We start from the raw sequence: 25,582 nt of genomic DNA, 5'->3' as shown, positions 1-25,582 counted from the left end.
TATCAAGTAGGCGGAAAATCTGCCTTGGTCAGTTGATGAGATGTGTAGGAGAAGGAAGGTGCCCTCTTGCAGCTGTGTTGATGTGTAGCATAAGCTATTCTGCCTCCACAGAGCTTCCACCTGGCTGAGACAGAGGTAAAGAAACACCATAGGAATTCACAGCCTTTCCATATGTCTGTAGTAGCCATGTGAAACAGCAAGGCTCTGTTAGTGGGAGGCTGGGGAATGTGGGTATCTCCTCATCCCTCCTTTCACCAGGCTGTCCACACAATTGCCAGCACCCTTGATTAGCCCCTCTGATTAGTCTCCACCCTAACCATGGCCTTTCCTTCTCATTTGGCCAGTCTGAAATGCTGATAGCTGGTAAGAGTTATGACTTTAGCAAGAAGACACCACTAAGCCAAGTGGAGGGTACCTCACTGTGTACAGGGAAGCTTTGTACACCACTGCCTAATCAAAAGAGGCATCAAGATGTCAATGCAGTTAGGTTTGAGGTTGAGTTTACAGCTTCACTTCAACTTCCTCTCTGCCCACTGCCCTGAAGCTCAGACAAGCCCAATGCAAACAGAACAAATCCGCTGGGGCCAGAGGAAGGAGTGTGCAGAGGTTTCCTTCCCTTTTCTTCCCACCTCACCCCAGTTCTGCCAGTTTAACTTCCCTGATACTTGTAGAAGAACATAAGCATCACTGACACCCATATCTGGAGGCCTGAAAATGTTATTAACTAACACAGCAAGACCTGCTGTAGGACATATCCTTAGCTGGGTCTCTCTTAATACTATTAAGACCATTTTGCCTCAGGGGAGGAAAATAAAATAGGAACTCTGGAAGCTGACTTCCCAGATTTCTCTGACATCACAGCATGCATGACCCCAGAAAATTGCTGCTGCAGTTTATACCAGCCAGCTCCTCTCTGGCTAGTGGAGAAAAAGTTGAGAAACATTAGGATCCTTAAGGAAGGAATCTTCAGTAGCTCCTCAGATGGAGAAGCTTACAAAAAACCCATTCATTTTCAGTTTAAGGATGACTCCCTGAATGATAAACAATTTTGTGAATACTTTTGCTGTGCACTCAGTAGTAGTTTTTCCTTTGGAAAAACAGTGGTAGAACTGGGTTCAAGTGTCCTTAAGAAGCCCATCCTTCATGCTCACCAACTATTAAAAACAATCCCTTCATTTCATAAGACCTCGCTGCTTTTGGATTTATCCACATCTGTTGTCCTCTCAGTTTTGTTGCTGAATTACTTGGAACAAGTTATCCCCTGGAGTAAGCTGGTGTGTTGTCAGCTGATGTTAGGAGTGCTACGCCAGTTTGCACCAGTGGCAAATCTGGCCCCAGCCACACGAGAATCAGGAAGCTGAGGTTACAGAAAGGGTTTTTTGTACTACAGGAATGAATGACAGCGCAGTTTCAGTTTCCTGTGTGACTAAATTTCTTGCATCCCTCACTTTTGGTCTTTCTCACACACTGCATCCCAAGCACAGCATGCTGTGAGGAAAGATTAAAGATGTTGCAGATCTCATTAATCTGGAGTGTCCCTGAACATGTAGCTACTACACCTCTGTGGGGAGAACAGAAATTTCCATACTGAATCAGTAATGTCACAGATATAAGTAAGAAAAAAAATTGCAGATAAAAGCAGCTTTTGTGAGCAGACATTTGCTTTAAAGCAGCAACCCTTCATCTCCCTGGCTAAGTTCTCTGCTGGTGTAAACTGTCACATCTTCATCAAGACATTTTATTTACACTAGTTGATTTGTCCTGCTGTATTTGGAACAGAAAGTCAATCTACTTTGGTTGTAACTACTTGAGATATGACGGCCACCAAGTAACTAGACAATCATCTCCAAAGACAAATCCTGTTAAATGTGATGAGATACAGAAAAAAGGCAATGGTTTCACTGACAAACTGTGGGTGGATCCTGTGGTAATACCTGACCTTTAGACCTTACCTAGATCACAGTGAAACCAAAAGAAGTTTCTGCCACCTCCCATGCTGGCAAGCTCTGTCCCCAGCTTCTCAGCTGGAGCTCCCAACTCAATCACAGAACACTGCAAGCCAGCCTGGCATCAGAGACTGTGATGGTACCCAGGCAGTTTTTTACTTTTGGAAGTAAACAGGTGGTGATGCTTTTGGCTGCAGTTCATGGGAGTCTCACATGGTCAGAGGTTTTGCAGTATTCACCTTCTGAATAGATCACAGGAGGGCTGCAAGCTCCAGAAGTTCGTCACTGACTCATGCAGAGTCAAGATTTCCCTGTGTGTTCCCTGGCCAACCCCTATAGGAAGTAATTTTGCTTTTATCTGTTCTTTTAGAAATCACAGCTTTGCTGGATGACAATTTATGATGAACATTTAGAACACCTTTCCCTGAGAAGTTAAAATATGTTAAAATAGGACACCTAGGTCCACCTACTATACCACTGAACAGTCAAGTAGGAAATTCTAATTTAAAAAAAAACAAAATCAGAAAATTACCCCTGCAACAGTTCTTTCCTATAAAAATGAAATTTTTAAAACATGCAGAAGTCCTGAAAGCAAGAAGAGTCCATAACAAAATTTTATCTCCCACCTTCTGTTACTTCCTACCTTCGCAAATACATTTCAGAAAGAGGCAGTTGCCTCTATCTCAATTAAATACAACACAAGAAGATGACATGGCAGCCAGGGTTGTAGAGAATAGTCAGTTACAACAAATGATACTATGCAGTGGTGTTTTAATGCTTTGGAATAACCCTGGCATCCCACACCTAGTTTCTGTGCACTCAGAGGGAGTGTGGTGAGAAGGCTGTGGCTAACCTGGGATTCAGGCAGGGTCTGCTCTCTTGGATGAGCCCTATCCAGTTATTCATTGTCTAATGTGGGAGTAATGGAACTGGCTAGTTGTGTAAATTGCTTTGAGATCTGCCCATAGAAAGGGATTCGTAGAAAGCATACATCGCTTTTAATTCCACCTCCAGGGAATAATGGCACTACTCAGAGTATGGGAAGCTCAGTATGAAGATAGATTTTTGCTGGACCTAGGCCTTGATTAATTTTTTTCCCTGTTTACACTGTGTATTTACTTTTTGCACTTCATTCAGAATAGATAATGAAAACAGTATAGTCTGCTTCCACTTTTGTTTCTGGAACAGATCAAAGACTTTAATGGACTCAGACTCAGCAGAATTCCAAATGCTCCTTTCTGTACAGATACAGCCAATTAAATGTGTCTGTTCGCTTCCAGGAGGATTACTTGAGATTTTATTATTTGCACTGCTCTAAATTCAGTCCTTAGAAGAGAGTGGATACATTCTGCCAAAAAAAAAAAAAAAAAAGGAAAGGATTTTTTTCTGCATCTCTGTATTTCATGCAATCAGCCTTAGCAAAGTGTACTGCACTCCTCCTTATTAAAGCAGTCCTGTCCTATTCTTTTTCTCCCTGCCTTGGAATTGCTACAGAGGGATAAAGTTCTGCATGGTTCACTCACTCACACAGTTGTAATAAGTCAGAGCAGGCTGGCTCCCTGCCCAACAAAACACAAACTCCCCTGAAGTCTCCAGCTTTTCCATGGCAACACCATAATCATCAACACAGCAAACAATCCCTCCAACCCCTTCTACTTCTCCCCTCGTAGCACAGGGAAGGATAGCACTGCACCCAGCCCATGGACCTGTGCTAATTATTGGGCATGAAAGGAGATAGTGATGGAGATTGTGTAACCCCCTGCATGGAGCTTTAATTGAGATCAAAGGAAAGAAAAGGCACAGAAACACTTAACACTTCTCACTGTACTTTGCTTAATCGAGAGGATTGTTGCTCCATGTTCAAGACATGGAACACCAAAAAGAGTAAGCACTCTAAGACTGAACAGGGGTGCATACAGCACTACAGAGCAAGGGTCTAAACCTGAGTAGAGCCCCTCAGCCCAAGAGAACCACCTGTCACTCCAAGGAGTGTAATGGCCTGATTCTTGCCATGGTTATTGATGTGCCAGGCCAGTGCCTGGATTTCAGGGAGTAGCAGCAGAATGATGATTCTGCAAATAGAATTGTTCCCCAGCTCTGCTGTGAGTAATGCTGGGGCCCTGACCTGTCACTGCTTTGCACTGGCATCCTTCACACCTGTCCAAATAAAAGCCAACACCAGAGCTGAACACCACCTTCCTCATCTGGTAACGTTTTACCCACACTTTGCATAGGTATATAAGACCTCACAAGCTGCAAGGCTATAGAAAATTAGGCCCAAAAGGCCCCAAAGTATCTTATTTAAACTAAGAGCTAGTGGTTTTCAAGCTGTGGTCTGCAGACCCATTAGGGTCTGAGGACTACTTCTGAAGGGTCTGTGAAAGCTAAGTAAGAAAAGCAAGTCAATTGCCACAAGGCTTAAATTAGATGTAAATGAACCTTCATATGTATTGGAAAACTTTTAGAGGATCTGTAGTTTATAAAACATTGACAGGTATGTCCACAGACTTTATACTCCCCTGTGGACACAGTAAGAACTTGCTCTGTGCAAGAAAAGCTACCCTGTTTTTGGATAATTTGAGGGTATGTGTGACAGCATGGATAAGCATATGGCCAGTTCTCTGCCACTAAACCTCAGCAGTGTAAACTCAAGAATGGATATAGTTTTCCTGGCATAAGCAATACTGGAATTTCTTTGGACTAAGATTTTTCTTGTCTAGCTTTAGGCCCTTGTAAAAGTAAAAAAAAGCTTTGTAGGCTAGAAATACTATAGGCTGACTAGCTCCTTGTGGACAAAGTAATTTTTAAAGTAAATTGGCCCCCAAACAGTCATTTCCAATTCAAATCCTCATGCAAAAGAATGTTCTTCAGGCTTTACAAAATTATTTAACTGGTTTCATAATATTTGAAAAAATTATTTATTTGGAAAAAGTTCAAAATGGAAATAATGCTCTCAGTATTCAAACTTAAATGCAGGCTGAGGTAGCCCCGTGTTTCCAATGTGCATGGTCTCTGAGTAAGCCTGTGTGAAGGTGTGAACCTCTGTGCAGGACAAGTGACCTGAGGGTGTCAGTTCCCACTGCAAAATCCTGCCACCATTAGTCCTTCTTCACTGACACATGTGAGACTGAGGCAGTGCAGGGCCACAGTCCCTCACACAGAGCTCTGCAGTTTGTCTTGGTCCAGTACAACCTGTGGGAGAATTCATCCTTCTTTCGGAGTGAATGGTTCGAACAAGGATTCTGGTGGCCTAACAGCACTTCAGTTCCATGTGTTTCAGTCCAAGTTAGTGCAGAACAGCTCTGAACCTTACCCTCAGCCAGAATAATTTGTTCAAACTTACATTAGAGACATTCTGATTTGGATAGCTTAAGAGAGTGAGTTTTCTACATGATAGACATACACATAGCTCAGGCAGGATTTGTTGCACCTAACATAAATCTTGACACCCTAACACTGAGCTGAACTCTCACTGGCAAGAGAAGCAGTTCTTTTGATACCCAGAGTGTGATGAGGTCCTAATGATGGTATGTTCCATGTCATTTTAGGGTTGCTTCACCCTGGCCACTGGGTTACAGGCCAAAAACGTAACCCGCTGGTCAGTGTGTGCTATGCATCCATTTCTGTGGCTCATCTACAGAGGAAATGAGTCTCTCAGCCACTACCCTGAAAGAGCTGGTTCATCCACCCACACTATGATAGCTTGTGAGTTTAATTCTAGATGTCCCTGACCTCTAGAATTTGATGGTGGTGAAAACAGTGGTTAGCATACAAGTCTCCATGTGTTAACATTAACTAGGACACAAAAAAAGAAGTTATCTATGATTATGTACTGATGACCTGAACAAAGCCAGTCAACCCAAACTGAGTTCTTCTATGAAAATTATCTTTATTTTGATTTTTCCTTATCTTAAGAACATAGTGTTCCACTTTTAGGTTGGGGCCAGTCCTTTTTTCTTCAATGGCAACATGAACACCTGTCTTCTGTATGAACAAGCTTACTAGTACAACCCCAGTGGCTCCTACTGAGACACGACAATAAAACTTCCTCCTGGACTCTGTGATGCACTGCCACATCACTAGCTTTGCACTAGTCTGCCTCAGCTCTGATAAGATTCTCTTCAATAGGCTGGGGAGCCTTAGGATGAATGTGACATTCCCTCTGTCACTCCCTCATGTGTCACTGGTGGTGGCTGCAGATGTGTATCAGGATCTTAGCCTCAGCTGGAGGAGGTCAGGCTGGTTTCCAACGAGACCAGTAAAGCAAAGATCAAATGGCTTATTAACCAGAGGTAAAATTACAGCCTTGTTGCTATTGGTACAGATTCGGTTCTTTCTCTCACTGGTGTTAATCAGAAGAAAGTCATGAGATTGGGTATAACACTGAAGGGTCCTGCCCTAGCCAAGGGTCTACATGTTCCTTTCCTGCTTTGTAGCCAGCTGCTCGAGTATTTCTGCATGCAAAGCCATTGACTGTCAGTAGATAAAATCTTTTCATTCTGCAACCCTTCATAGATAGATAGGGTGGAAGTTCTCAACCATCTGCCTAGTGTTCCTTGCAAGCCAAGGAATCACTTAGCCCACACTGGGAAAGCAAATGTGAAGCCCTTCATATCACCATCCTACATCCTGGTTCATCCCTGCCCAGCCAGAAGCGTCCCTTGCAATGAGCAGCCCCAGGTACCAGTTGTTCTGGTTTGCATGCCTGCACCCCCCACCACATCCGTGTGCTATCTTCTGCTGGCTGACACACCAGTGGGCATCATCACCAGTGCAAGCTGCAAGTGTGCCAATAGGAGTCAGGCACTCCAGCTTAATATCGCTTTCTCTTTTTCAGGACTGTTTTCATGAATAAGCAGACATTCTTCTGCCCACCGTGAGTGGGAAAGGCACCCCCTGTGTCTCCTGCTAAGCAGCCAATCCTGGCTAAACCTAAGGACCTTAATGGGCCCTCATAAACACCTCTGGGTGTTAAGCCTCTCTGTCATGCTTGGTTTGGGAATTACTTGTGAGAAGGGTGCATCTTTCTTATCATTGAGTTCTTCATTGGAACAGGTAGCCCACAGAGGTTGTGGAGTCTCTCTCACTGGAGATATTCAACCATCTGGATGCAATCCTGTGCCATAGGACACACAATCCTGTGTCTAGGACAGTCCTGCTTGAGCAGGAGGGCTGGATCAGATGATCCACTCTGTTCCCTTTTAACCTGCTCCATTTTGGGATTCTGAGTTTCTCCTGGAGCATAACTAGACAGCCCTTTGCCTCAGTAACTATTATGTAAAGGGAATTGCTGGAAATGTTTCTGTGATGCAAGAGCAGACAAAAAAAAGGAAATGGGGAGGCAGCGAGGAGGAAGACTGATTAACTGGACCATGCTAACCATGTGTTCCTGAGCAGTGCCACCAGTGAAACTAACTGAAAATAAGAATTGACAGTAGCTTTAGCTCATTACCATCCAGGAAACCAAATGAAATCTGATAGTGTAGATGGCTTTTCTCTCCAGAAAAATTATCTCATTAATAATGTTTCTGAGTGGTGATCAGAGGCGTCCACAGCCTTGCATTTGCTGGAGAAACTCTTTAAGTCACAGGAAACCTTTGAACAATCCATTTCTGTGCTATAGCATTTCAGTCACCCACACCGAGTCTCTGCCACCAGGTCCTCACCACCTCAAAGTCAGTGGGATAGGAGAAGGACAAGAAGGTCTGCTGTTTGCAATGCTCATTGCATAGTGAAAGAGCTGGTATAGCTCTTTTAACCTTTGCTCAACATTATGTCTCTTGTTTCTCTGCCTCATGCTTTTACCAAGGCCCCAATCTCCTTCCTGCCATTCCTTGATAAAAGGATAATAAATGCAGTAAAGATACTAATGTGTTAGATTAGATAAGGTAAGAGATGGTTGCAAAAGCCCAGCAGAGCTGTTCATGCAGGACTTAAATGTCTCTGGTTGTAAGCAGATTTGTTTTGCTTTCAAACCCATTGCTCCTGTAATATTGTACCTTTACAGACCATTTCAGAAGAAGCCAGGTCCTAACATACAGATCATTGCCCCTGTAAGAGGCAATGGCTCCGGCCTCCCCAACAAAGCACTCACATTGAGTTGGTGCCCACACAACCTTCAAAGTGCACACGGAGTGGTTTGTAAGGCAGGAAAAGGTGACGGCTAAAGACAGATTAAGTGCTGAGGGACCAAACCTGTTCTGAGGAGACAAAGCATACCAAGAGACAGAAAAGCACAAGTTTTAGATGTGCAATTGTCTTGTAGTAAGCCCGATAAAACAGGAGATCTGCCCACTGGCTTCTGTTGCACTGATGAGGAGTCAGTCAAATTGGATCAGTGGGTTTTTTTCCTTGGAAAATGACAACAAATTATTTTACTACTTCTTGAAAGAACGGCTATCCTGCTCTGCATCAATATGCTTTCCTAGTCCCAGGGTAATTTTTTTCAAGCCTCCTTTGCTTACATGTCATGGTACTGTACAGAGTTAGACACTTGAACACTGACAGCAAAATTTCACTCTTTTCTTTTGTCCTTCAGCTCTTCTTCTGCCTTCAGCTCCTAGCACTGGCCTCTTAACACCACGCTGAGATCGATGGGTACCATGTGTGCTGGGAAGTCCAGGCATCCCACCACCCTGCAAGGACCGTGAGAAACAGTGAGTCTGAGAGACAGAGTTTCAGCCTTAATACTGGATTTCCCAGCTGGGACCTACCTGTGTGTGGTAGGCCTAGAGTCCTTTACAGGTAAAGCCCTTTTCAATAAATTATTGCCTTTAAATTTTTAAAATACATTTTCAGTAATATATCTATAGAATGAAAGGCCCATACAGAGGGAAAGCAGAAACAGTGACAGATCAGAAGGCAATGATAATAACTCAGCCTTGTCTAAAGGCCCGACTTACATCACTGGCAAGAAAAGAGACTGGACTGTCTCTTACTAGCACAATTCAGGATTTTTCCTAGACCACACATACAAGCAAGGTAGGAAATGGGCCTTTTACATGTTTTCTAGTATTTCTGACAGTTCAAGAAACAAGAAAGCCTGTCTTTATATAAGGCATTTATAATAGTGTTTTCACTGTACAGCAAACCAAAATGTCAAGTTAGTACTATAAGTATAATTTCAGAAAGTAAATAGGTAACTACTTCTCAGGTAAATACAAAGAATACTTTGTCCTCTGGCACTGATGGATGATTCATTGACTGATGCACTAATGTCACATGTTGGCATTTTTTTTTCAGCCATGGCTCAAGTGTGTATTCTTGACTCAAGCAGAATCTCCTAGGGACAAATGTTCCAAAAGTCTCCAGAGATTTTAGGCTGTGATTTAAAAATGCAATTAGATGTCCAGTTCGCCTTGGTTTTGGTGCAGTACAGAGAAGATTTGATGGCTACATGTTTTAAATAAAAAAGATTTGGACTCCTAACTGTTCCCAGCCTGGTCATTGGGATACAGAAGAGGAATCTAAGAGTCCAAGGGTCAAACACAGTCATAGAAATAATGCTAACTCTGTGTGAAGAGTTACCTTTCTAAGATATAATTGCTCTTCATTTAATGGCAGTTGCTTTAAATAATCTGCACCTGAGCACAAAGCATACGTTATTGAACACTCAAGTGGCAAATAGACAGTAGCACTACCAAAACGTGTTTACAGTTCAGAGACACTCAGATTCCAGAGTGAGTGAAAATGTAAAAGGTGACCAGGAGAGCCTCCACATTTTCTGCCTTGCCTGCACCACCCAGCCCCATTTAAGAGTCACTAAAAATGCAGGATAGTGAATGAACTACTACTCTTAAAACTTTGGTATACTCTTAAGTATTTTCTGAATCAGACCAATAAAGATGCCTCCCCTGGAATGGGGTCCACTTCAACGAAGCAGCACCACAACAGAAATGTATTTAATCATATGTTTAATGTCACACATATTCTTTTAGTATTTTTCTGAACTGGATCCTAAGCATTCACAACTGTATGCCCAGTCTGTGAGTGCTCATGGCCTGTGGTGAAGGGCCAAAGAACCTACAAGTGCCTTGTCAACTCACAGAAACTTTTGCTTTGAGTTTCTTATGACAATGACGCAGGAACTTTGAGCTCATCCTTTATAAAACTAATAAGAGAATATGCTCATGGTCATTAGACGTTCTGTTTAAGCAAAAAGCTAAAGACAGCTAGAGAAGCAGTATGAGGGAAGATGAGGAGAACATGTGGAAGACATGTGTTCAGCATGTCTCTCTTAGCCTGGCCCTCTGGCCTTTCCAAACTAGAAAAACAACATTACAAAGCAGCAGTGTCAGAAGCATGAAAGGGGAGATGGGAGGGCAATAACCCAGGTGAGAGGGGGTGAATGTGGAAGAGAAGACATGTCTTATAGCTTTAGGAAGTGGAGGAGGGGAGCAGCAGAGAAAAACTTTACCAGGGGAAGGGGGTGAGTGTGACTTCAGCGACCAAAAGTGGCAATGCAAGGCTGGGGTGGGGAGTCCTGACCTGTGTCAAAGAGCCTGTGCTTTGATGGCAGCCTGGGAGACCCAAGCACAGACAGTACGTCCTGGGAGAGGGCTGAAAGAACCACATAATAAAGTATTGCAGTAAATAGCCCTTTTGGCACACCCATCATCCAAAGGCTGTTATCCTTCAGAGGCACGACAGAATGAACACACATTCAGTACACTAGCAAGGGGGTTATCAACCTCACTAGCCATCCTGGCTCTAGCAGGGTCCCTCAGATGTATTGTGTGTGGTACAAATGTATGTCAAAGGCCTTACATATGGTTGGTTTATATAGAAAGTTTTAGCAGTACATACTGTTTACTCAAGGGACTGGATTAACTTCTGAAGAGCTATTCTGGTCCACCTGTAAACACATGGACTAAAGGGCCTTATGAAAAGTAGTTACTGTGTATTTCCAAGTGGCACCTTTTAAAACCTGGAAATCTTGTGTTATGAATGCTGGGGGTTTGTTTTGGTTTCTAAGTACCAAAAACGACAGGATCATGCTATACAACTACTGGATACAGCTATTTTTTCCTCCAGTTCAGAGCTGTTTTTTTCCCCACCAGTCCCCTAGGGCTGAAAAAGCCGTGTGTTAAACTTGCAGTACAAACTGCTGCTGGCAATTGCCCTCATCCCAATGCCCTTGCTTAGATGAATAGTGAGGTCTGTATGGGATTGACCAAGGGGACGAGGGGGGAGAGGGCTGTGGTGCTCCCCAGCCTGCTTACACAGGAGCCTCACAGACTTCAGCCCAAGCACATCTACAGCTTCCTTTGCTGCTGAGAGTGGCACTGATGGCACCCTAGGAGCTCCCACATGAAGGATGGTCATGCCTAGTTTGAGGATGGCCTTCACACTGCACCTGGGCTGTGCTCTCAGATTCACCATCCACACACAAACAGTAGACTGTGCCTTTAAGTTGCCTCGGGGCACCCCTTGAAGGAGAGTCTAGACTTACCCAAAGGGACGGCTCAGAATAACTAAGCCTGGAATTAGCCACTAGCTCTGTTTTCTAAACTATGATTTTGATGGAAAGCAAGAAGATTTTGTAGTAAAGGGGGGGACAAAAAGCAAGGAGATGTGGGGGAAGTGGGGGGAAGGGGGCAGGGAATGAGGCCAGAGTGTGTTTGCAGCTGCTGGCCATCAAATTTCAATTCAATCAACATGACTGAGTTCCAGCTCCTGCAAAAGAGAGCTTTTGACGACATATTGACATAGCCTGAACTACAGTGGTCCAAGTGGCAGTGCTATAATTATAAGGATTATATTTAATACTGCACTTAGAAATGAAGGTCTGAAACACTGTGACACTCTCTCTCTCCCTAAAAGCTGGTCAAAATATGTCCTAGGAACCATTTTGGTAATACATAAAGTTGGTAGGAAAAAAAGAAACATCAGAACTCAAATCGTTATGAAAGGAAGGGCAATTGGATTTACAGGAAAAATGGAAAGTAGTTTTAAAAAGTACAGAATTAACTGGTTTAAGGAAAAAAGTCAATTGATAATTAATACACTACTTACTTTTGAATTTGGATTCTTTTTGTAGCATGTCGTGGACTTCAGCCAGGCTGAGGCCTGTTTGTTGAACAAAGACCAAACCCTGCAAATATTTCTTGACTTGCTTAATTCGACACATCTTGATTTCAGTGCGATTACCCATGTGTGCACAATTAAGCACACGCATAAGTGTTTCCGGGAACTGGGCCATGGAGGTAAGCGGCTGCATGTTGAACACCAAGTCTATCTAGCTTGGAAGGATGTTGAACCAAAAGCTTTCAGAGAAGCAGAGAGAATGCATTTCTTTGGAAAACAAAATAATTGACTCTCAACTAGCGCAATGATCAGAAATAAAAAGCCTGATCCTACATTAGGCTGATGTTCCACAGTGCCACGTCCACAGTATTTCCCATAGGCGGTTTCAGGAGAGGCAAATCAGATCATAATCAAGACTGAAATTGCAGATGTTGAGATACCATAACAATGAGGAAAAGGGGAAAAAGAGAAAAAAAGAGTGAGAGGGGGGGAAAATAGGGAAGGTGCGGGAAGGTGCGGGAAGGTGCGGGAAGGGAAGGTGCGGGAAGGTGCGGGAAGGTGCGGGAAGGTGCGGGAAGGTGCGGGAAGGGAAGGGAAGGTGCGGGAAGGGAAGGTGCGGGAAGGTGCGGGAAGGTGCGGGAAGGTGCGGGAAGGTGCGGGAAGGTGCGGGAAGGGAAGGGAAGGTGCGGGAAGGGAAGGGAAGGTGCGGGAAGGGAAGGGAAGGGAAGGTGCGGGAAGGTGCGGGAAGGGAAGGGAAGGTGCGGGAAGGGAAGGGAAGGGAAGGTGCGGGAAGGGAAGGGAAGGGAAGGGAAGGGAAGGGAAGGGAAGGGAAGGGAAGGGAAGGGAAGGGAAGGGAAGGGAAGGGAAGGGAAGGGAAGGGAAGGGAAGGGAAGGGAAGGGAAGGGAAGGGAAGGGAAGGGAAGAGAAGGGAAGGGAAGGGAAGGGAGGGAAGGGAAGGGAAGGGAAGGGAAGGGAAGGGTGGGAAGGGAAGGGAAGGGAAGGGAAGGGAAGGGAAGGGAAGGGAAGGGAAGGGAAGGGAAGGGAAGGGAAGGAAGCTGGAGTGTCTGGAGATGGTTTCTAAAGCAACAGAACCCTAAATAAATGGTCTGATTTTCTGAAGTGAAAAACATAAACTGAACAGCCCATGCAGCATTTTTGCCAACTGTCATGAGGTGGTATTTCTAAAATCTGGTGGAATGACTCATCCCAGAACAACAACTGTTGCCAACAAGGTCTTTCCTTCAGGTCTAGATATTAGAATAAGAGAGATACAAAAACAAAATAAACAGGCAAAACAGGGACAGCTTCTTTTCTTGGGGTTCAATTCTGAAGCTTCCTGTGAATTTTCCCACTCTCCAAGATGCCTCCCCAAGTCACTGAATAGGCATCCAGGTGATCCTCTGGGTGAAGGAAGAGATTGAGTAAACCTGTTCATTAAACCAAATTCTTCCTTCTGCACCTAGTCACCACCTCTCACGCCGTGGGTATGGGCGTGATGCATCCTCCTGATCCATTCTGCCCTCCACAGCAGCAGACATTACTGGGGGAACCATGACCCTGCTGACAGGTAGCACAGTCCTCAAGTGGTTTGAGACAGACACTCTTAAACTCCATGGGAGCAAGCCTGGACCAAAGACTCCACTGTTGTGCAGTAACTAAACACAGCCCTGTCAGCACCAATGAATGTCCTTTGGCTAGTACAGAATGCAACGATTTCAAAGACGTTTTCTGGAGCAGTGTTGTTTTGCTGAATAATTTATGTCTCTGAGTCTTCTGAAAATGAGCAGCATACACTTCAGTGCTGCAATAATACTGTTCAGTGGAGACAGTGCACATTATGTTCAGTAAGCTCATTGCTTAAACACTGTTGCCATGACTATAAGAAAGTGATTATACTATTGTTTACAAGAGGCTCTCAGTAAGTCATTACCACAGTAAGCCAGAGTTTTGCCTCAAGTCAAAATTTTTCAGAAGATAAAAAAAAATCTGACAGGTATAATTAACTTTGTGATCAAGATAATCCATTGAAAAGCTTTGGAAACTGAATACATCCTACAGTGAGGGAGGAATGAAAATAAGTAAGGATCGCTGGTGTCTCAGGACTGTTGACTTACTGGTTTTCTGTCTGTTTTGTGGATAAATTCCATTGAGAAGAAAAGCCCTGCTAACTAAAAAGCTGTTGTAACTCATTTTCAAGGAAGAAATAATTTATAGGGTAAGCACCAATACAGGAGTGAGATTAATGATGCTATAAAAACAACCCACTTTGTACATAACATAGGGGGGGAAAAAAAGACTGTAAAATTTTGACTTAGAAGAAACATTTGGGGTTATGAAATATGGCTTTTCAGTGTCCTGGATTGAAATTCATACCTAGAACACTTAGTTCTGAATCCTCTAGTGCATACACATCTACGAGAGTCCAGTACATGACCTCTTTATCTCAATAATGTGCTGCTGATCAATAGTTTCCAAAACTTAGAAGCAATTCTGAAGCTGTCGGAAAGTCATCCTCACATTTCCTATGATCAGGAACAGGCCATGGAACACAAAGCAAAGAGATGATTAATAGAGTGCTGGGCCAGGAGTCAGGAAATCTGGGCTCCGTTCCCAGCTCTGCCACTGACCTGCTGTTTGGCCTTGGGCAAGACACTTGACCTTTCTGTGCTTCTGTTCCTCCTCCCATTCTTTGTCTATCTTGTCTCTTGAGGCACTGAGCTACTCAGGGAAGGGCACAGTTCTCACTGGGTGTTTGTACAACACCTACCCTAGGGAGGTGGCTGCAGAGATCTGCAATAAAGCCAGGGTACCACCAGGATGACTCTTGCACAATAGCATATTCTGTTTCAAAACAGAGTGGCCATGATGAACCCTCTTGGGGTTTCATCTCCTAGTCTGGGATCTTACCAAGTCTTTCAGCCAGCTTCAGGCTCAGGCAGCAGGTAAATGGATTTGCAAGATCTACATCCTCACTTGTCAGAAGGATTTTCACATTGATTCCTAATTGGTACTAATTTCTCTCCAGCTTGATTCAGCTGGGTTTGCAAGCACATCAGAATTATAACTGAGTGACACAGATAAAAATAGCTACAGGAGCCATTTCTGAATTAAAGGAATTTCTTCAGGAAAATGCCAACACCTATAGGTGAAACCACAGGCGTGAGGTGTTTTCAAATCAAAACTAAAATAAATTTTATTTTTTTTGTAAGTGCATTGGAATTTTATGTTAATTATTCAATTAAGCAATATTTCTCAGTGTTTTTCTCACCCTGAGCCACAAATGTGAACCCTCCTCCATTGCTACCAGATGGGAGGCAACACATGCAGGGCAAGGCAGCTCTCACCTGCTTTCACTGGGGAGCAGCTGCAGCCTCAGAGGAAGCTGATGACTTGTGTATACACTCACAGTTCCACTCTCACTCTGCTCCCAGTTTGCTGAAGCATCAAGTACATGAAACTTGGACACAGATGACTTAACTGGGAGATTAATTTGAGCAAAATTGATGCAGAATCAGGAGCAATTAAATCAACAAAATATGAAGCATACACATTCATGATTATGAAGAGAAAGTCAAAAAATGCTTTTCTCGCCTAAAAAGAAGGTTCACTGCCACATCTTGCACTTTTATTGTGACTATTGGCACCATGGTGCCATGAAAACCTAGGTCTGGAGTCCTGATTATGTAAAAGACTCATTCAGGTTTGTATGTCCAATACTCAGATCTGTAGGTCAAAGGCTGAAAAGGTGATTTGAAGCTCCTCAAAGGCTTTGTCAAAGCAAACATTCAAAACTCCTGTCTTAGGCTCCATCACTAATGAATTTGGCTTCTGAGCCATAAAACTCACCATCACATCTCAATTCACTTTACAGAAGTGATAAATAGTTTCAGTTTTTTTCAGAACAGTTCAGTTTCTTTCATAGAAGAAACTGAAGTTTATGGAAGTGAAATAACAGGAGTAATCTGTTGAATATATCCTAGAGTCAGAGTGGAAGCACTTAGATTTTAGTCTACAGCATGCTCACTTCAAAACTGTTTCTTGAGAGTTGCAGGTATTTTGGTTTAGGTATTTGTGTTGGCACTACAGGACAATTAGGGACTGATTACCTGCATCTAAAAATACTTCGGAAGAACCTGACAAGGTATAACAAATTTACAAGTTGACTCTCAAGTGGCTTTAGGAAGCTTTGCAATGGAAATCTAGGGCATAAATAGTTTATGCTTTTATTTAAAATAAAGAAAAAAGCACAGAAAAAGGTCTGTATCTTAGTACTGCTAAGTTGAAAATTTGATACAAACCTCACTCAGCACCAACTCCTTCTTTTCTGCAGCCAAAACCACTGCCTCTTTCACTGCTCAAAGCTGTTCCAAACTGAAGCAGCATGATATAGGTAAGACCCTTTTCAGGTTTGCAGACAGTGATTAAGATTTATGGAAAGTACAGACCTGTCAAGAATCCCATCAGCCTCATCCTACTCCTGCAGGGAGCACCACCACTGGGAATTCATACAGGAGAATACTGACATGCAGACACTGGAGAGAGGTCGAAGAGCAAAGACCTTGTTCTTCTCTTCAGAGCAGCCAGGTGGCCAAAGCTCTTCTAGGCACCATGCAGCTGTTTGTGTGCCCTCTACGGTCTTACACAGTGGTTGCTTTAACGACCTGCTTGAATTCCAGGATGTGATGGTGTCAGGTCATTGTCATGTAGAGTTAAGCCTTCAGCAGAACCCAAGGTCCCATGTGCTAGTGAGACTGTACCACCAGAAAAGCTAAAGCATAGAAGGGAAATAGTGGCATAGCAGGAGACATTTGCAAGACCACAGAGACACTTTCTGGCAGAACTGGCACCTTTATGCCAGTGTTTTGTTAGCTGGAGCAACATGCCTGCTTCCAGCTCCTCCTATATCACAGAGGGAGTGCAATATAAATGAAGCAGTGGAGGTACCACCCTTCCCAAAGTTGTCAAAGGGACCTGGATGGAGCAATTATTTCCCAGTAATGAGATAGTGCTGAAGTTTCAGTTTCATAAGGCAGAAGACTTCATAAGAAAAGCAGACTACAACTGGCCTCTGAAGACAATATCTGGGTAGGAGTGACTGTTGACAGCAGTTAGGAAGAGGAAGAGAGGCACTGTGGCCTTTCTTAACCTGCTGACTAACCTAGCTGCTGGGACATTTTTTGGTCACTGCAACCTAACTGAACCCCACATACTCCTTCTGCAGTGAGCTTTCTTTGCAAGAACAGAAGTACTAAAAGTGATGCGAGTCAAACTTTAGGCAAAACAGCCTCTCTGACTCAGGCATGCCTTTCTAAGGTTCAGATTTCCCCACAGAACAACTCACATTTTTGCTGGAGTCACAGTTTTCAAAGCAGAACAAACAGAAGCTGAATATCACTTTCTTTTGTTGTGGTGTTACAGAAAAGGGACTCAGTTTGAGTACTGCAGGGGTGCAAGAACTCTCTCAGAGGGCATGCCACAACAGCCACAGACGTTGGCCTTAGGGAGCTCATCATGCCCAGGCAGAGATGTTCCTCTGCTCACTGCCTGCAGAAGCTTTGGTGATGGAAACAGTCTGTTAAACAGTTTCAGAATGGAGAAGACTTTTATTAAATGTATTCAAAGCTTAAAAAATTTTAGAGGGGACAAGTGATTTGATGGGAGAGCTAGGCCTGAAAAGGCTCGTACATACTAGCATAAATTTAACAAATTCACTTGTTGAAATCATCATTAAAAACAGCTTCTATGCAGTTTCCAAGGAGTATTCTTGATTATGGTCTGGAAAATATTCTGACAATTAAGGGGAACAAAGATTTTAAAAATTGCACCCATGTCCATCCTAACCACATGGCTCGCAGCAGGCCAGAGGACCCATAACAACAGATCAATGTTTTTCACCCATACAGGCAATGCGACTTACTCCTTTTACCTGGCTCAGCTACATAAATTGTCATTATCAGAGCACAGCTTTGCTCCTGCAGAAGCCCAGGGAGCAGACAGCAGTCCTTTACCTCACAAAGAGAACATTTCCATTGCTTTGGCACCAAACTTTGTGTCAGTCAAAAGATTGCACTCTAGCTTTGCAGAATGGTTTGTGCTTGAATTCACCCGTCCTTGCCACTGTAATGTCACTTCACCCCATAGCTGGTCACCTTATCCTGATTGCTTCAGAGTGTTTCCAAATATTATGTGCCTCCACAACCAAAAAATGCAGATATTTCTGCAGGGTACCCTGGCAGCCAACTAACAAACAAAACAAAAAACTTGGAGATGGGGGTAAATGTCAACTTGGGCAAAGATACCAGAGCACAACTGTTCCTTTTAAAATACTCAAGGATCTTTAACACTAGCACAGAGGAGGCCAAACCTCAGCAAACACAGTGTGGATCATTAAAAAAAAAAAGTCCTAAGGAAATTAATTCAGGATCTCCACATAAAAGAACTGCCTAAATTGAGGTTTTACAAGTCAGTCTTGGCTCTTGGTACCAGTCAGGCAACCCTGTTTTCCACTGAGGTCCTCTGGGAGCTGGAACAAACCCATTGACTCTTCTAGATTTGTACAGCTGTTTATGAGAATTTAGGGGAGCAGGAGGAATTAGCACATTCCCCTCTTCCTTGGATACATCACTTTTATGGAATTGTTTTGCCTTTTCTTTTTTTCACCTGCTTGCAGACTACATCTGGGGAGCAGACCACTTTCACAGTAACTTTTCTAAGTAGAGAAAATATTATTGTATTTAATTATTATTTTAAATTATTATAATGATAAATTCAGCACAGTCATGAGATGGGTGAAAGTAGAACAAGTCACCTGTGACTGATGACAAGCATCACTTAACACACTCAGAGCCAGCGGGTGGTGGCTGCAATGAAAGAACCTGACCAGAATAATACACTAGTGCCCATGAGACAGAGTTCCCAGCTCTCACAGAGCAAAATGAACAGTGCTCACTCAGCCTGTGTCAGAAGGACGATGGAATGAATTGGCTGCCGGAGACTTGAAACTGCAGTGCAAGAACTTTGGTATTACCAGTTCAGTGCTTAAGCCACCGAGGAATGCCCTCCAGAGCTAACTGTTTATATATAACATAAATAGTATAAACAGCTAAGTGCTGGAGGGCATATACATACATATAGATGTATGTATAAAAGAAAGACAGAATAATTTGTCTGTTTCACTCTGCACCATGAAAAGTAACAACACCATGTAAATAAACAAATGTTAGCTCTTGGGAAATGCAGAAAGGCAGAAAGTACAAAAGCTTCCCTAGCTGTGTCCTGAAGAATAAATTTCTCATTCACACACACCCACATCCATTGGTCCAGCTAAAAAAATCTGATCCCCAGTCTCCAATTAGAAAGTGCTGTTGCCAAAGATACTTTCTCAAAAATCAAAGTAACACTGTTAAATTAATGCCAAACCAAACTCCTCTAAAAACTCTCTCTTCTGCCAGTTTTAAAGCGCCCACTGGGAAAAGATAATTATCAGATAATAGTATCAACAATGTCAGGTAATCACTTAAAGCTCTTTGATATGTTCAAGGAAACATTGTTTCATATGTTACCAAGTGTCAAATATTTACTTTTGAGTCCAACTGTGTAAATGACCCATCCAATACCACTAAACACAGCGCATGTGTAACAAGAGCAGCGGGACCTGCAAAGCAGAGGAAACAACCCAGCTGGGCTTTGCAGACAAAGAGTGTCCTGATAGCCAGAACTCCCCAGCGAGAGTTATGACTGCCTTTGCACTTATCTGTATGAAACTGTGGTTTGTCTTTTTTTTCTAAACTTGTGGGCCTACAGCAAGGAACGTGGAGCTTTACATTCCCCTTGGATTTGGGTTATGTGTCTAGTCTCACAGGCCCAGTGTGAGACTCACACCCGTGCTCCTGTCTTGTGCTTCCCTGTGCCAGAGCTGTACCAGCCACAACCGAAACTCAGAGCTGCCCTTGATCCAGGACCCTGTGCACCTCATGTCTGCTGTAAGGAACAAATCTGGAATTAGAGGAATAGTGCGTATTCCACTGGATTTCCTCTTGAGAATCACTCCATAGGGGATGAATTCTGCTTAGAAATTGTTCTCTTGCCATCCATTTATACTGCACAGGACAACAGTCTTAGTCTACCTCATCTTTCCTCTTCAAGTACCCTTGGAACAACTGGCAGGGATAATTCCTTTTCCAGCTATGGCTGAAGGAAAAGCAAGACTCTGCTCTTTCCTGGTCAGTCCCTGCCCTCTGAATTTTCAAGAACAGGAATACAAAGCTGTACTACCTCAAAGCTGTATGACCCTCAGCCACTTGAATTCACCCTACTCAGACACTGTGTATTTTGCTACTCCTTGTTAATATTTGTAACAATGTCCTAAGGAGCTCTTGGTAAGGAGAAGGTGGTAGAAGAGATGTGACTTTGAACTAAGGCCTTTCTCTGTTTCTTAATCACAGCAGCAAATGAGGAATGTCGGTGTCAAGCATAGACTGGGAAGATGTGCAGTGCCACCATTACAACAGTGCTGTTTCACGAGCCAGCATTTACTCAGTGTCAAAACATGGTTCAGGGCCCCAAACGTCATGCTTACTGAAGTCATACACCTTGTCAGCAGGGTTACTGAAGGCTAGAATGCAAAAATGGCAGGGACTTCGTCAGACCTTTTGCTTCTCAAGGACATGTGTGTGTGGAGTTTTCTGGGAGCTAATGCAACATGCAACATAGCGCGAGAGCCGCGCGCAGCATCTCCAGCAAGCAGCAGGCTAATACCCATTAGTGGTATTTCAGAAACAAGGGCAACCTCTCTGCACTCAAAAGATGAAAATCTTTCAGTAATTTCTTGGGAGTTGTTCCATTTAGCATTTCCAAACAGCTGTCTCCAGCTATTTCATAATAATAATAACAACTAGCAAAAAAAAAAAATCAAAACAAACAAACAAAATGAAACAGAACACCCCACATAGGCCTGTTGCCTGATTTCAGAAAGTGAATTTTGCTGGGACACACACTATTAGGCAAAGGCCTTCTCCCCCCTCCCCCCCCTTCGTAAGGCAAGTGCAAAGCATTACATTAATACACACTGGAAAAATAAGATAATGGCTTTCTTGATTGTGACGAGGAATGTGGGGAGATTTAATCTGAACACTTAGTCAGGTGGAAGCGCCTAAACTCCCCTCGGACACAATGTTATCGCATTTAACGCTTACATCACCCTCACGAATGATGCTGAGTAACGCAGCCCCAAACGTCGATCCACGCACCGCACGGGTAAGAAGGGAGAAACGACCACAAAGGTCCCGTTTTAGCATACGTCAGGCACTAAGAAAGATAAGTTTGATGTCTGGAGCGGAGGGAGCGATCTATTTTCGGCTGTTCGAATAGCAGCCGCGGGCCTATCAGAACGCAGTCACTCCTCTCAATGTTTCGCATGTGTGCCGAGAATTAAGAGTTGGGAGGCAGCACAGCGGAGCATACGCCTTCAAAAGCGTGGTGCACTGACTGCTCGTAATAAAGTAACAGGAGACAAGGCTTCGCCTCCTTGACATGTTCAGAGCAATTTCCAATTGAAAAAGGTCAGCGTATCATTTACACAGCGGCAGCGCCTGGAAAACTCTCGTAACTCTGCTCCGCGAAACGCTCTGGGTGACAATAACAGCCTGAGCATCGCCCCGCAGGCGCTGCGCTCCGGGCTGTTCCCGCTGCCCCGGGCGAGGCACTGCCCGAGCTGCAGCGGCACGGCCGCGAAATGAGCTAAGATAGGTGTCCGAAGCCCTGGCGAACGGGATGGCGTGGGGCCGGGGGAACCAATTCTGAACGCGGATGATACTCGAGCGCTACTTTTCCCCCCTGCTCGGGGACGCGCTGACAGAGTCGGCCGCCCGTGCCCTTCTCAGGGATGCCGCTGTCACCGCCTTGGCAAGGCGCGACGGCAGAGGCGCGCGACGCGTTTTTAGGTGCACAGCGTGATGTAAAAAACCCAAAACAAACCCAAAGCAACACCTCAAGCAGTCCCAAAACCCCTTCGAAGAGCACCCTCACGCCCTCAGCCCCTCGAGCTCGGCGCCTGCCCACCGCTCCTCCCACACGCGGGTCCAGCGCCCGGCAGGAGCTCCCCGCGGCGCAGCGGGCCGAGCCCGCCCACAGCCCCGGGCCCGCGGTTCGGCGCGGGCAGGGCGGGCGCCCCGAGGAGCGAGCGGGGGCTCGGCGCGGCGCCTCCCCGCCGGCAGCGGGCGCTGTGACTCACCGCCAGGAGCGCCGAGGCGCGCTGCTCCCCCGCCGGCTGCTCCCCGTTGATGCCGCCGTTGCCGAGGAGGTGCTGGTGGTAGTCCGGGGGCGCCGCGCCGGCTGCGGCGGCGGCGGCGGGGGCGGCGGCCGCCTTGGGGTGCTTGCCGGCCTTGCGGGCGCCTTGGCCCTGCTGCACGAGGTGGAGGAGCTGCAAGGTGCTCTCCCGCTCGCGGTCGGAGCTCTCGGCGCGGCCCCGCTCGTAGCGCCCCTCGCAGCTGAGGTGGTGCTGGCGGCAGACGGCGATGCGGGCCCGCAGCCGCTCCACGATGGCGCTGTGCACCCGGGGCGCCGCCGGGCCCCCCCCCAGCAGCCCGGGCCCCAGCCCCGCGGCCTGGGGGGGAGCCGTGTCGCCCATCGCTGGCTGCCGGTCCTGGCCCTCCGGATGGGTCGGCCCTCACTGCCGCATGGAGGAGGGGGGGGGGGGATGGGGGGGGGAGGCGGGGGCAGCGGTGGGAGCCCGAGCCCGGGGGCTGGCGGTGGGGCGGAGGGCGGTCAGCCCCGAGCCCCCAGCCCACCCCCGCCCGGCCCCCGGGCGGTGACGGCCCCGCGGGGGACTGACAGATCGGGGGGGGGGGGGGGGTCGCGAGGGCTGCGCCAGCATCGGCCGGCGGGGGGGGCGGGGGTCGGGGCCGGGCAGCCCGGGCCGAGGGGCGCCCGGTGAGGGGGGACGGGGGGGCCTCCGCCGGGGGAGGAGAACGGGAAAAAAAAAAAAAAGCCAAAAAAAAAAAAGCCAAATAGAGCGAGCCGCTGCCTTCAAAATGAATCCCTGGACGAAGGAGCTCTCCCTCGGAAATGAGTGAGACTTGGCAGGTTTATTGGGTTTATTTTATTTCGGGGGAGCGGGGGGTGTTATTCCTTGAAGTGAAAATTTTTAAGGCATTGCCGTGGTCGGCGGCGCGGAGAAACCCCCGGCGGACCGAAAATCTCGTAGGGTAGCTGGAGTGGGTTTGTTGGGGTTTTTCTCTCTCTCTCTCTTTTTTTTTTTTTTTTTTTTTTTTTTTAAAGTCTTTAGTAAATGTGCAAATAAAGAGCCGGGGAAGGAGGAGAAAGAGGAGGAGGGTCGGGTTAGTTCAGTCTTTGTGCTTTCTCGTTTCTCTCGCCCGCTCGTTGCTGGCCACTCTGCGGCGTGGTGACTGTGTCCGGCTGGCTGCCGCTAAACTGTAGTTCCTCTAAAAATCAGAGAGACAGATCCCCCGGTCCGGAACAATGTCAGTCAGTCAGTGGACTTCCAAACCACGCTTCGCCTTCACTTAATTCAGGCACTGGATAAATCCGTATTGCTTTCAGTGCTCATCTCCCCCCTTAGTATATTAAGCAGCAAGCTACGGACCCAGGCAAAGAACTCCTCTCGCGTACTTTCCCTTTTACTCCCAGATATTGAACAGTTTCAAGTACAGTTTCAAGAAAAGCACGGAGGAGGGGGGAGAAGGGGAAGAGGAAAAAAAAACCCCAAACAAGCAACCCAGCCCCTCTTCAGACAGTAATTACAAACGGAGAGTTGCACTTACAAACTTCCAGCATTTTGCCCCCAGAACAGTCCAGCAGCCACTTTTCCTTTGTGTTTTTGTATATTCCATGCCCGCTCCGGCGGGCGGGTGTTTGCCGGTGGGCTGTCGGCGCTGCCGGTGCCGGAGCTGCCCGCGGCCCCTCCGTGCGGCGCGGCGGGGCGCGGAGCGGAGCGGGGGCGGGAGGCGGGTGTCACCGACAGGGAGCGCGGCCGGGGACGCGGCGCCCAGGAGGCCGGGGCGAGGCGCGGAGCCTCCCAGCGGCCACCGAGGGGAGTCGGGCCGCTGCCGCTCCCCGGGAGGTATGTGCATGGGAGGAAGCCGAGGAAATCCCCTCTCCCCTCCTCGCCCTCTACCTGGGTGCCGGGCCGAGCAGCGGAGCAGCTGCCGAGGAGCGCAGCCTCTGCCTCCTCCCCCGGCGACGAGACCTTCAGCCGAGTACGAGGGAGTTCTCAAATAAATCACGGCGCTGCGCTCCTCTACCAGCTGGATTTCTCTGGAACAGACGGTATAAGAACAAGCAGTGCGTTCTAGGGCGCTCGCATGCACGGGACGAGTGCACGACACGAGGTCAGGCTCGGGATGTGGGAGCTCTGCCGCTGACAAGGAGCTTCTTGGGTGTCCGGGGCAAGTCACGTAGCGCCTGCACTGTGGTTCCTCCCCGGGAAAGCCGCAGGCTTAGTGCTTCTCTCGCCCGGCTCCTCTGTTTAGAGCAGGGCAATTTTAGACGACGAGATCCGGCCCCTGGAACTGGCCTTGCTGCAACTGGCAGCCGTCAGGTTCTGCGTGCTGTTGTAGGTGAGCTGTAAAGGAGGATGCAGAAATAGCTGGGAGCTGGCCGGCTTTATTAAAGCAACATGCTGTTGTACTACTGTGGCTGCATTAGCCAAATTCCCAAATACCTCTGGGAATAAAAATGGCCCCCAAGCACGCAGAGACACATCCCCGATGGAAAACCTCCAAGGTCTTTTGGGATTGTACAGCCCTTAGTAGATGGGTGCATTATCTCTTTCAGTGCTGCAACGGGTCCAGTCAGAAAAATACACAAATATCATCTCAGCATACTAAGACCATTAAGCTGAATATGAGGAGTAGCCAACAATAACACTCTCAGGTGTTTTTATCCCCTTCCAAGGTCATGCAAATAAATACTTTGAATGCCAGTGATGAAGCGACACATTCCTGGGAAATCCCCCAGAATATAAAAGATATGCAGCATTAGACATATGGGAAATATAAAAGCCCCCACTTTCATGATGCCCATCTCCTTCATGTGGCAACAAACATGAGGATTTATTGCAAGATGTGGGTTTCCAAGTTCTGGCTTGGTGAGCACTGGCCAGAGCCTCCAGCACGTTCAGATCCATGTTTGTCTCAGCAAATGCTTTGAGACTTTGCTGAGGGATAAGGTCTGGGGGAAAGGATTTGGGGCTGGGCTGCCTTCAGAGGAAGGCTTTATTGCTAACAGGAAAAAGAGATTTTGTTGTTGTTGTTTAACCTTGAACAACTGAGGAAGAGTGGGTTATTTGATACATAACAGTAGCTTGCATCTGTTGAGAACAGTGGGTTGGCACAGCTGGAAAATAAAATGAAATTATAATGTTTGTAAAATAGTAGACGTTACCTTTGCTTCAGGCCTTGCTTAGGCTTTTATTTGTTCTTTACAGCTCAGATATCACTGTTGTGTTTAAGGGGGGGTCAGTCACAGAACACACGTGCAACAGCAACACACGAATCTCATGGAGAATAAGCAAGAGTGTTTGAAATGACGGCTTGGCTGGGGTTTTCAGAGTGGCTGTGGGAATATGAAATCCATGGTGCTGCTCCGGAAGC

At 46.1% G+C, this 25,582-nt stretch overlaps 2 protein-coding genes across 2 annotated transcripts in view; both read right to left on the bottom strand.

Annotated features, from left to right (window-relative positions):
• Positions 1 to 22,599, bottom strand: part of MAML2 (mastermind like transcriptional coactivator 2) — a 208,800-nt gene extending 186,201 nt beyond the window's left edge. Inside the window, exon 1 of the mRNA XM_088051906.1 lies at positions 22,204 to 22,599. Within this exon, the coding sequence (XP_087908032.1) occupies positions 22,204 to 22,599 (396 nt within the window). The remainder of the gene's footprint in view (positions 1 to 22,203) is intronic.
• Positions 22,600 to 23,051: 452 nt separating this feature from the next.
• On the bottom strand, positions 23,052 to 24,421 carry LOC148184886 (uncharacterized). The gene is made up of 2 exons (XM_088051594.1): positions 23,753 to 24,421; positions 23,052 to 23,413 (listed from the first exon to the last, which is right to left on the bottom strand). Exons 1-2 carry the CDS (start codon positions 24,059 to 24,061, stop codon positions 23,315 to 23,317), a joined length of 408 nt encoding a protein of 135 aa, XP_087907720.1. The 5' UTR covers positions 24,062 to 24,421; the 3' UTR covers positions 23,052 to 23,314.
• Positions 24,422 to 25,582: the final 1,161 nt, after the last annotated feature.

This window comes from Pseudopodoces humilis, chromosome 2, assembly GCF_049639895.1.
Source record: "Pseudopodoces humilis isolate 2021_Gansu_Grassland_sample_001 chromosome 2, ASM4963989v1, whole genome shotgun sequence".
In the NCBI taxonomy this organism is placed as follows: Eukaryota; Metazoa; Chordata; class Aves; order Passeriformes; family Paridae; genus Pseudopodoces; species Pseudopodoces humilis.
The sequence above is the reverse complement of the archived record's forward strand: the minus strand, read 5'-3'. Positions and strand labels throughout refer to the sequence as shown.

Excerpts from the sequence above, each read along its gene's own strand:
- LOC148184886 (XM_088051594.1), bottom strand. The coding sequence starts at position 24,061 with ATGCACATACCTCCCGGGGAGCGGCAGCGGCCCGACTCCCCTCGGTGG. Across the intron at positions 23,414-23,752 it reads GGGCAAAATGCTGGAAGTTT|AGGAACTACAGTTTAGCGGC; the intron begins GTAAGTGCAACT and ends TCTGATTTTTAG.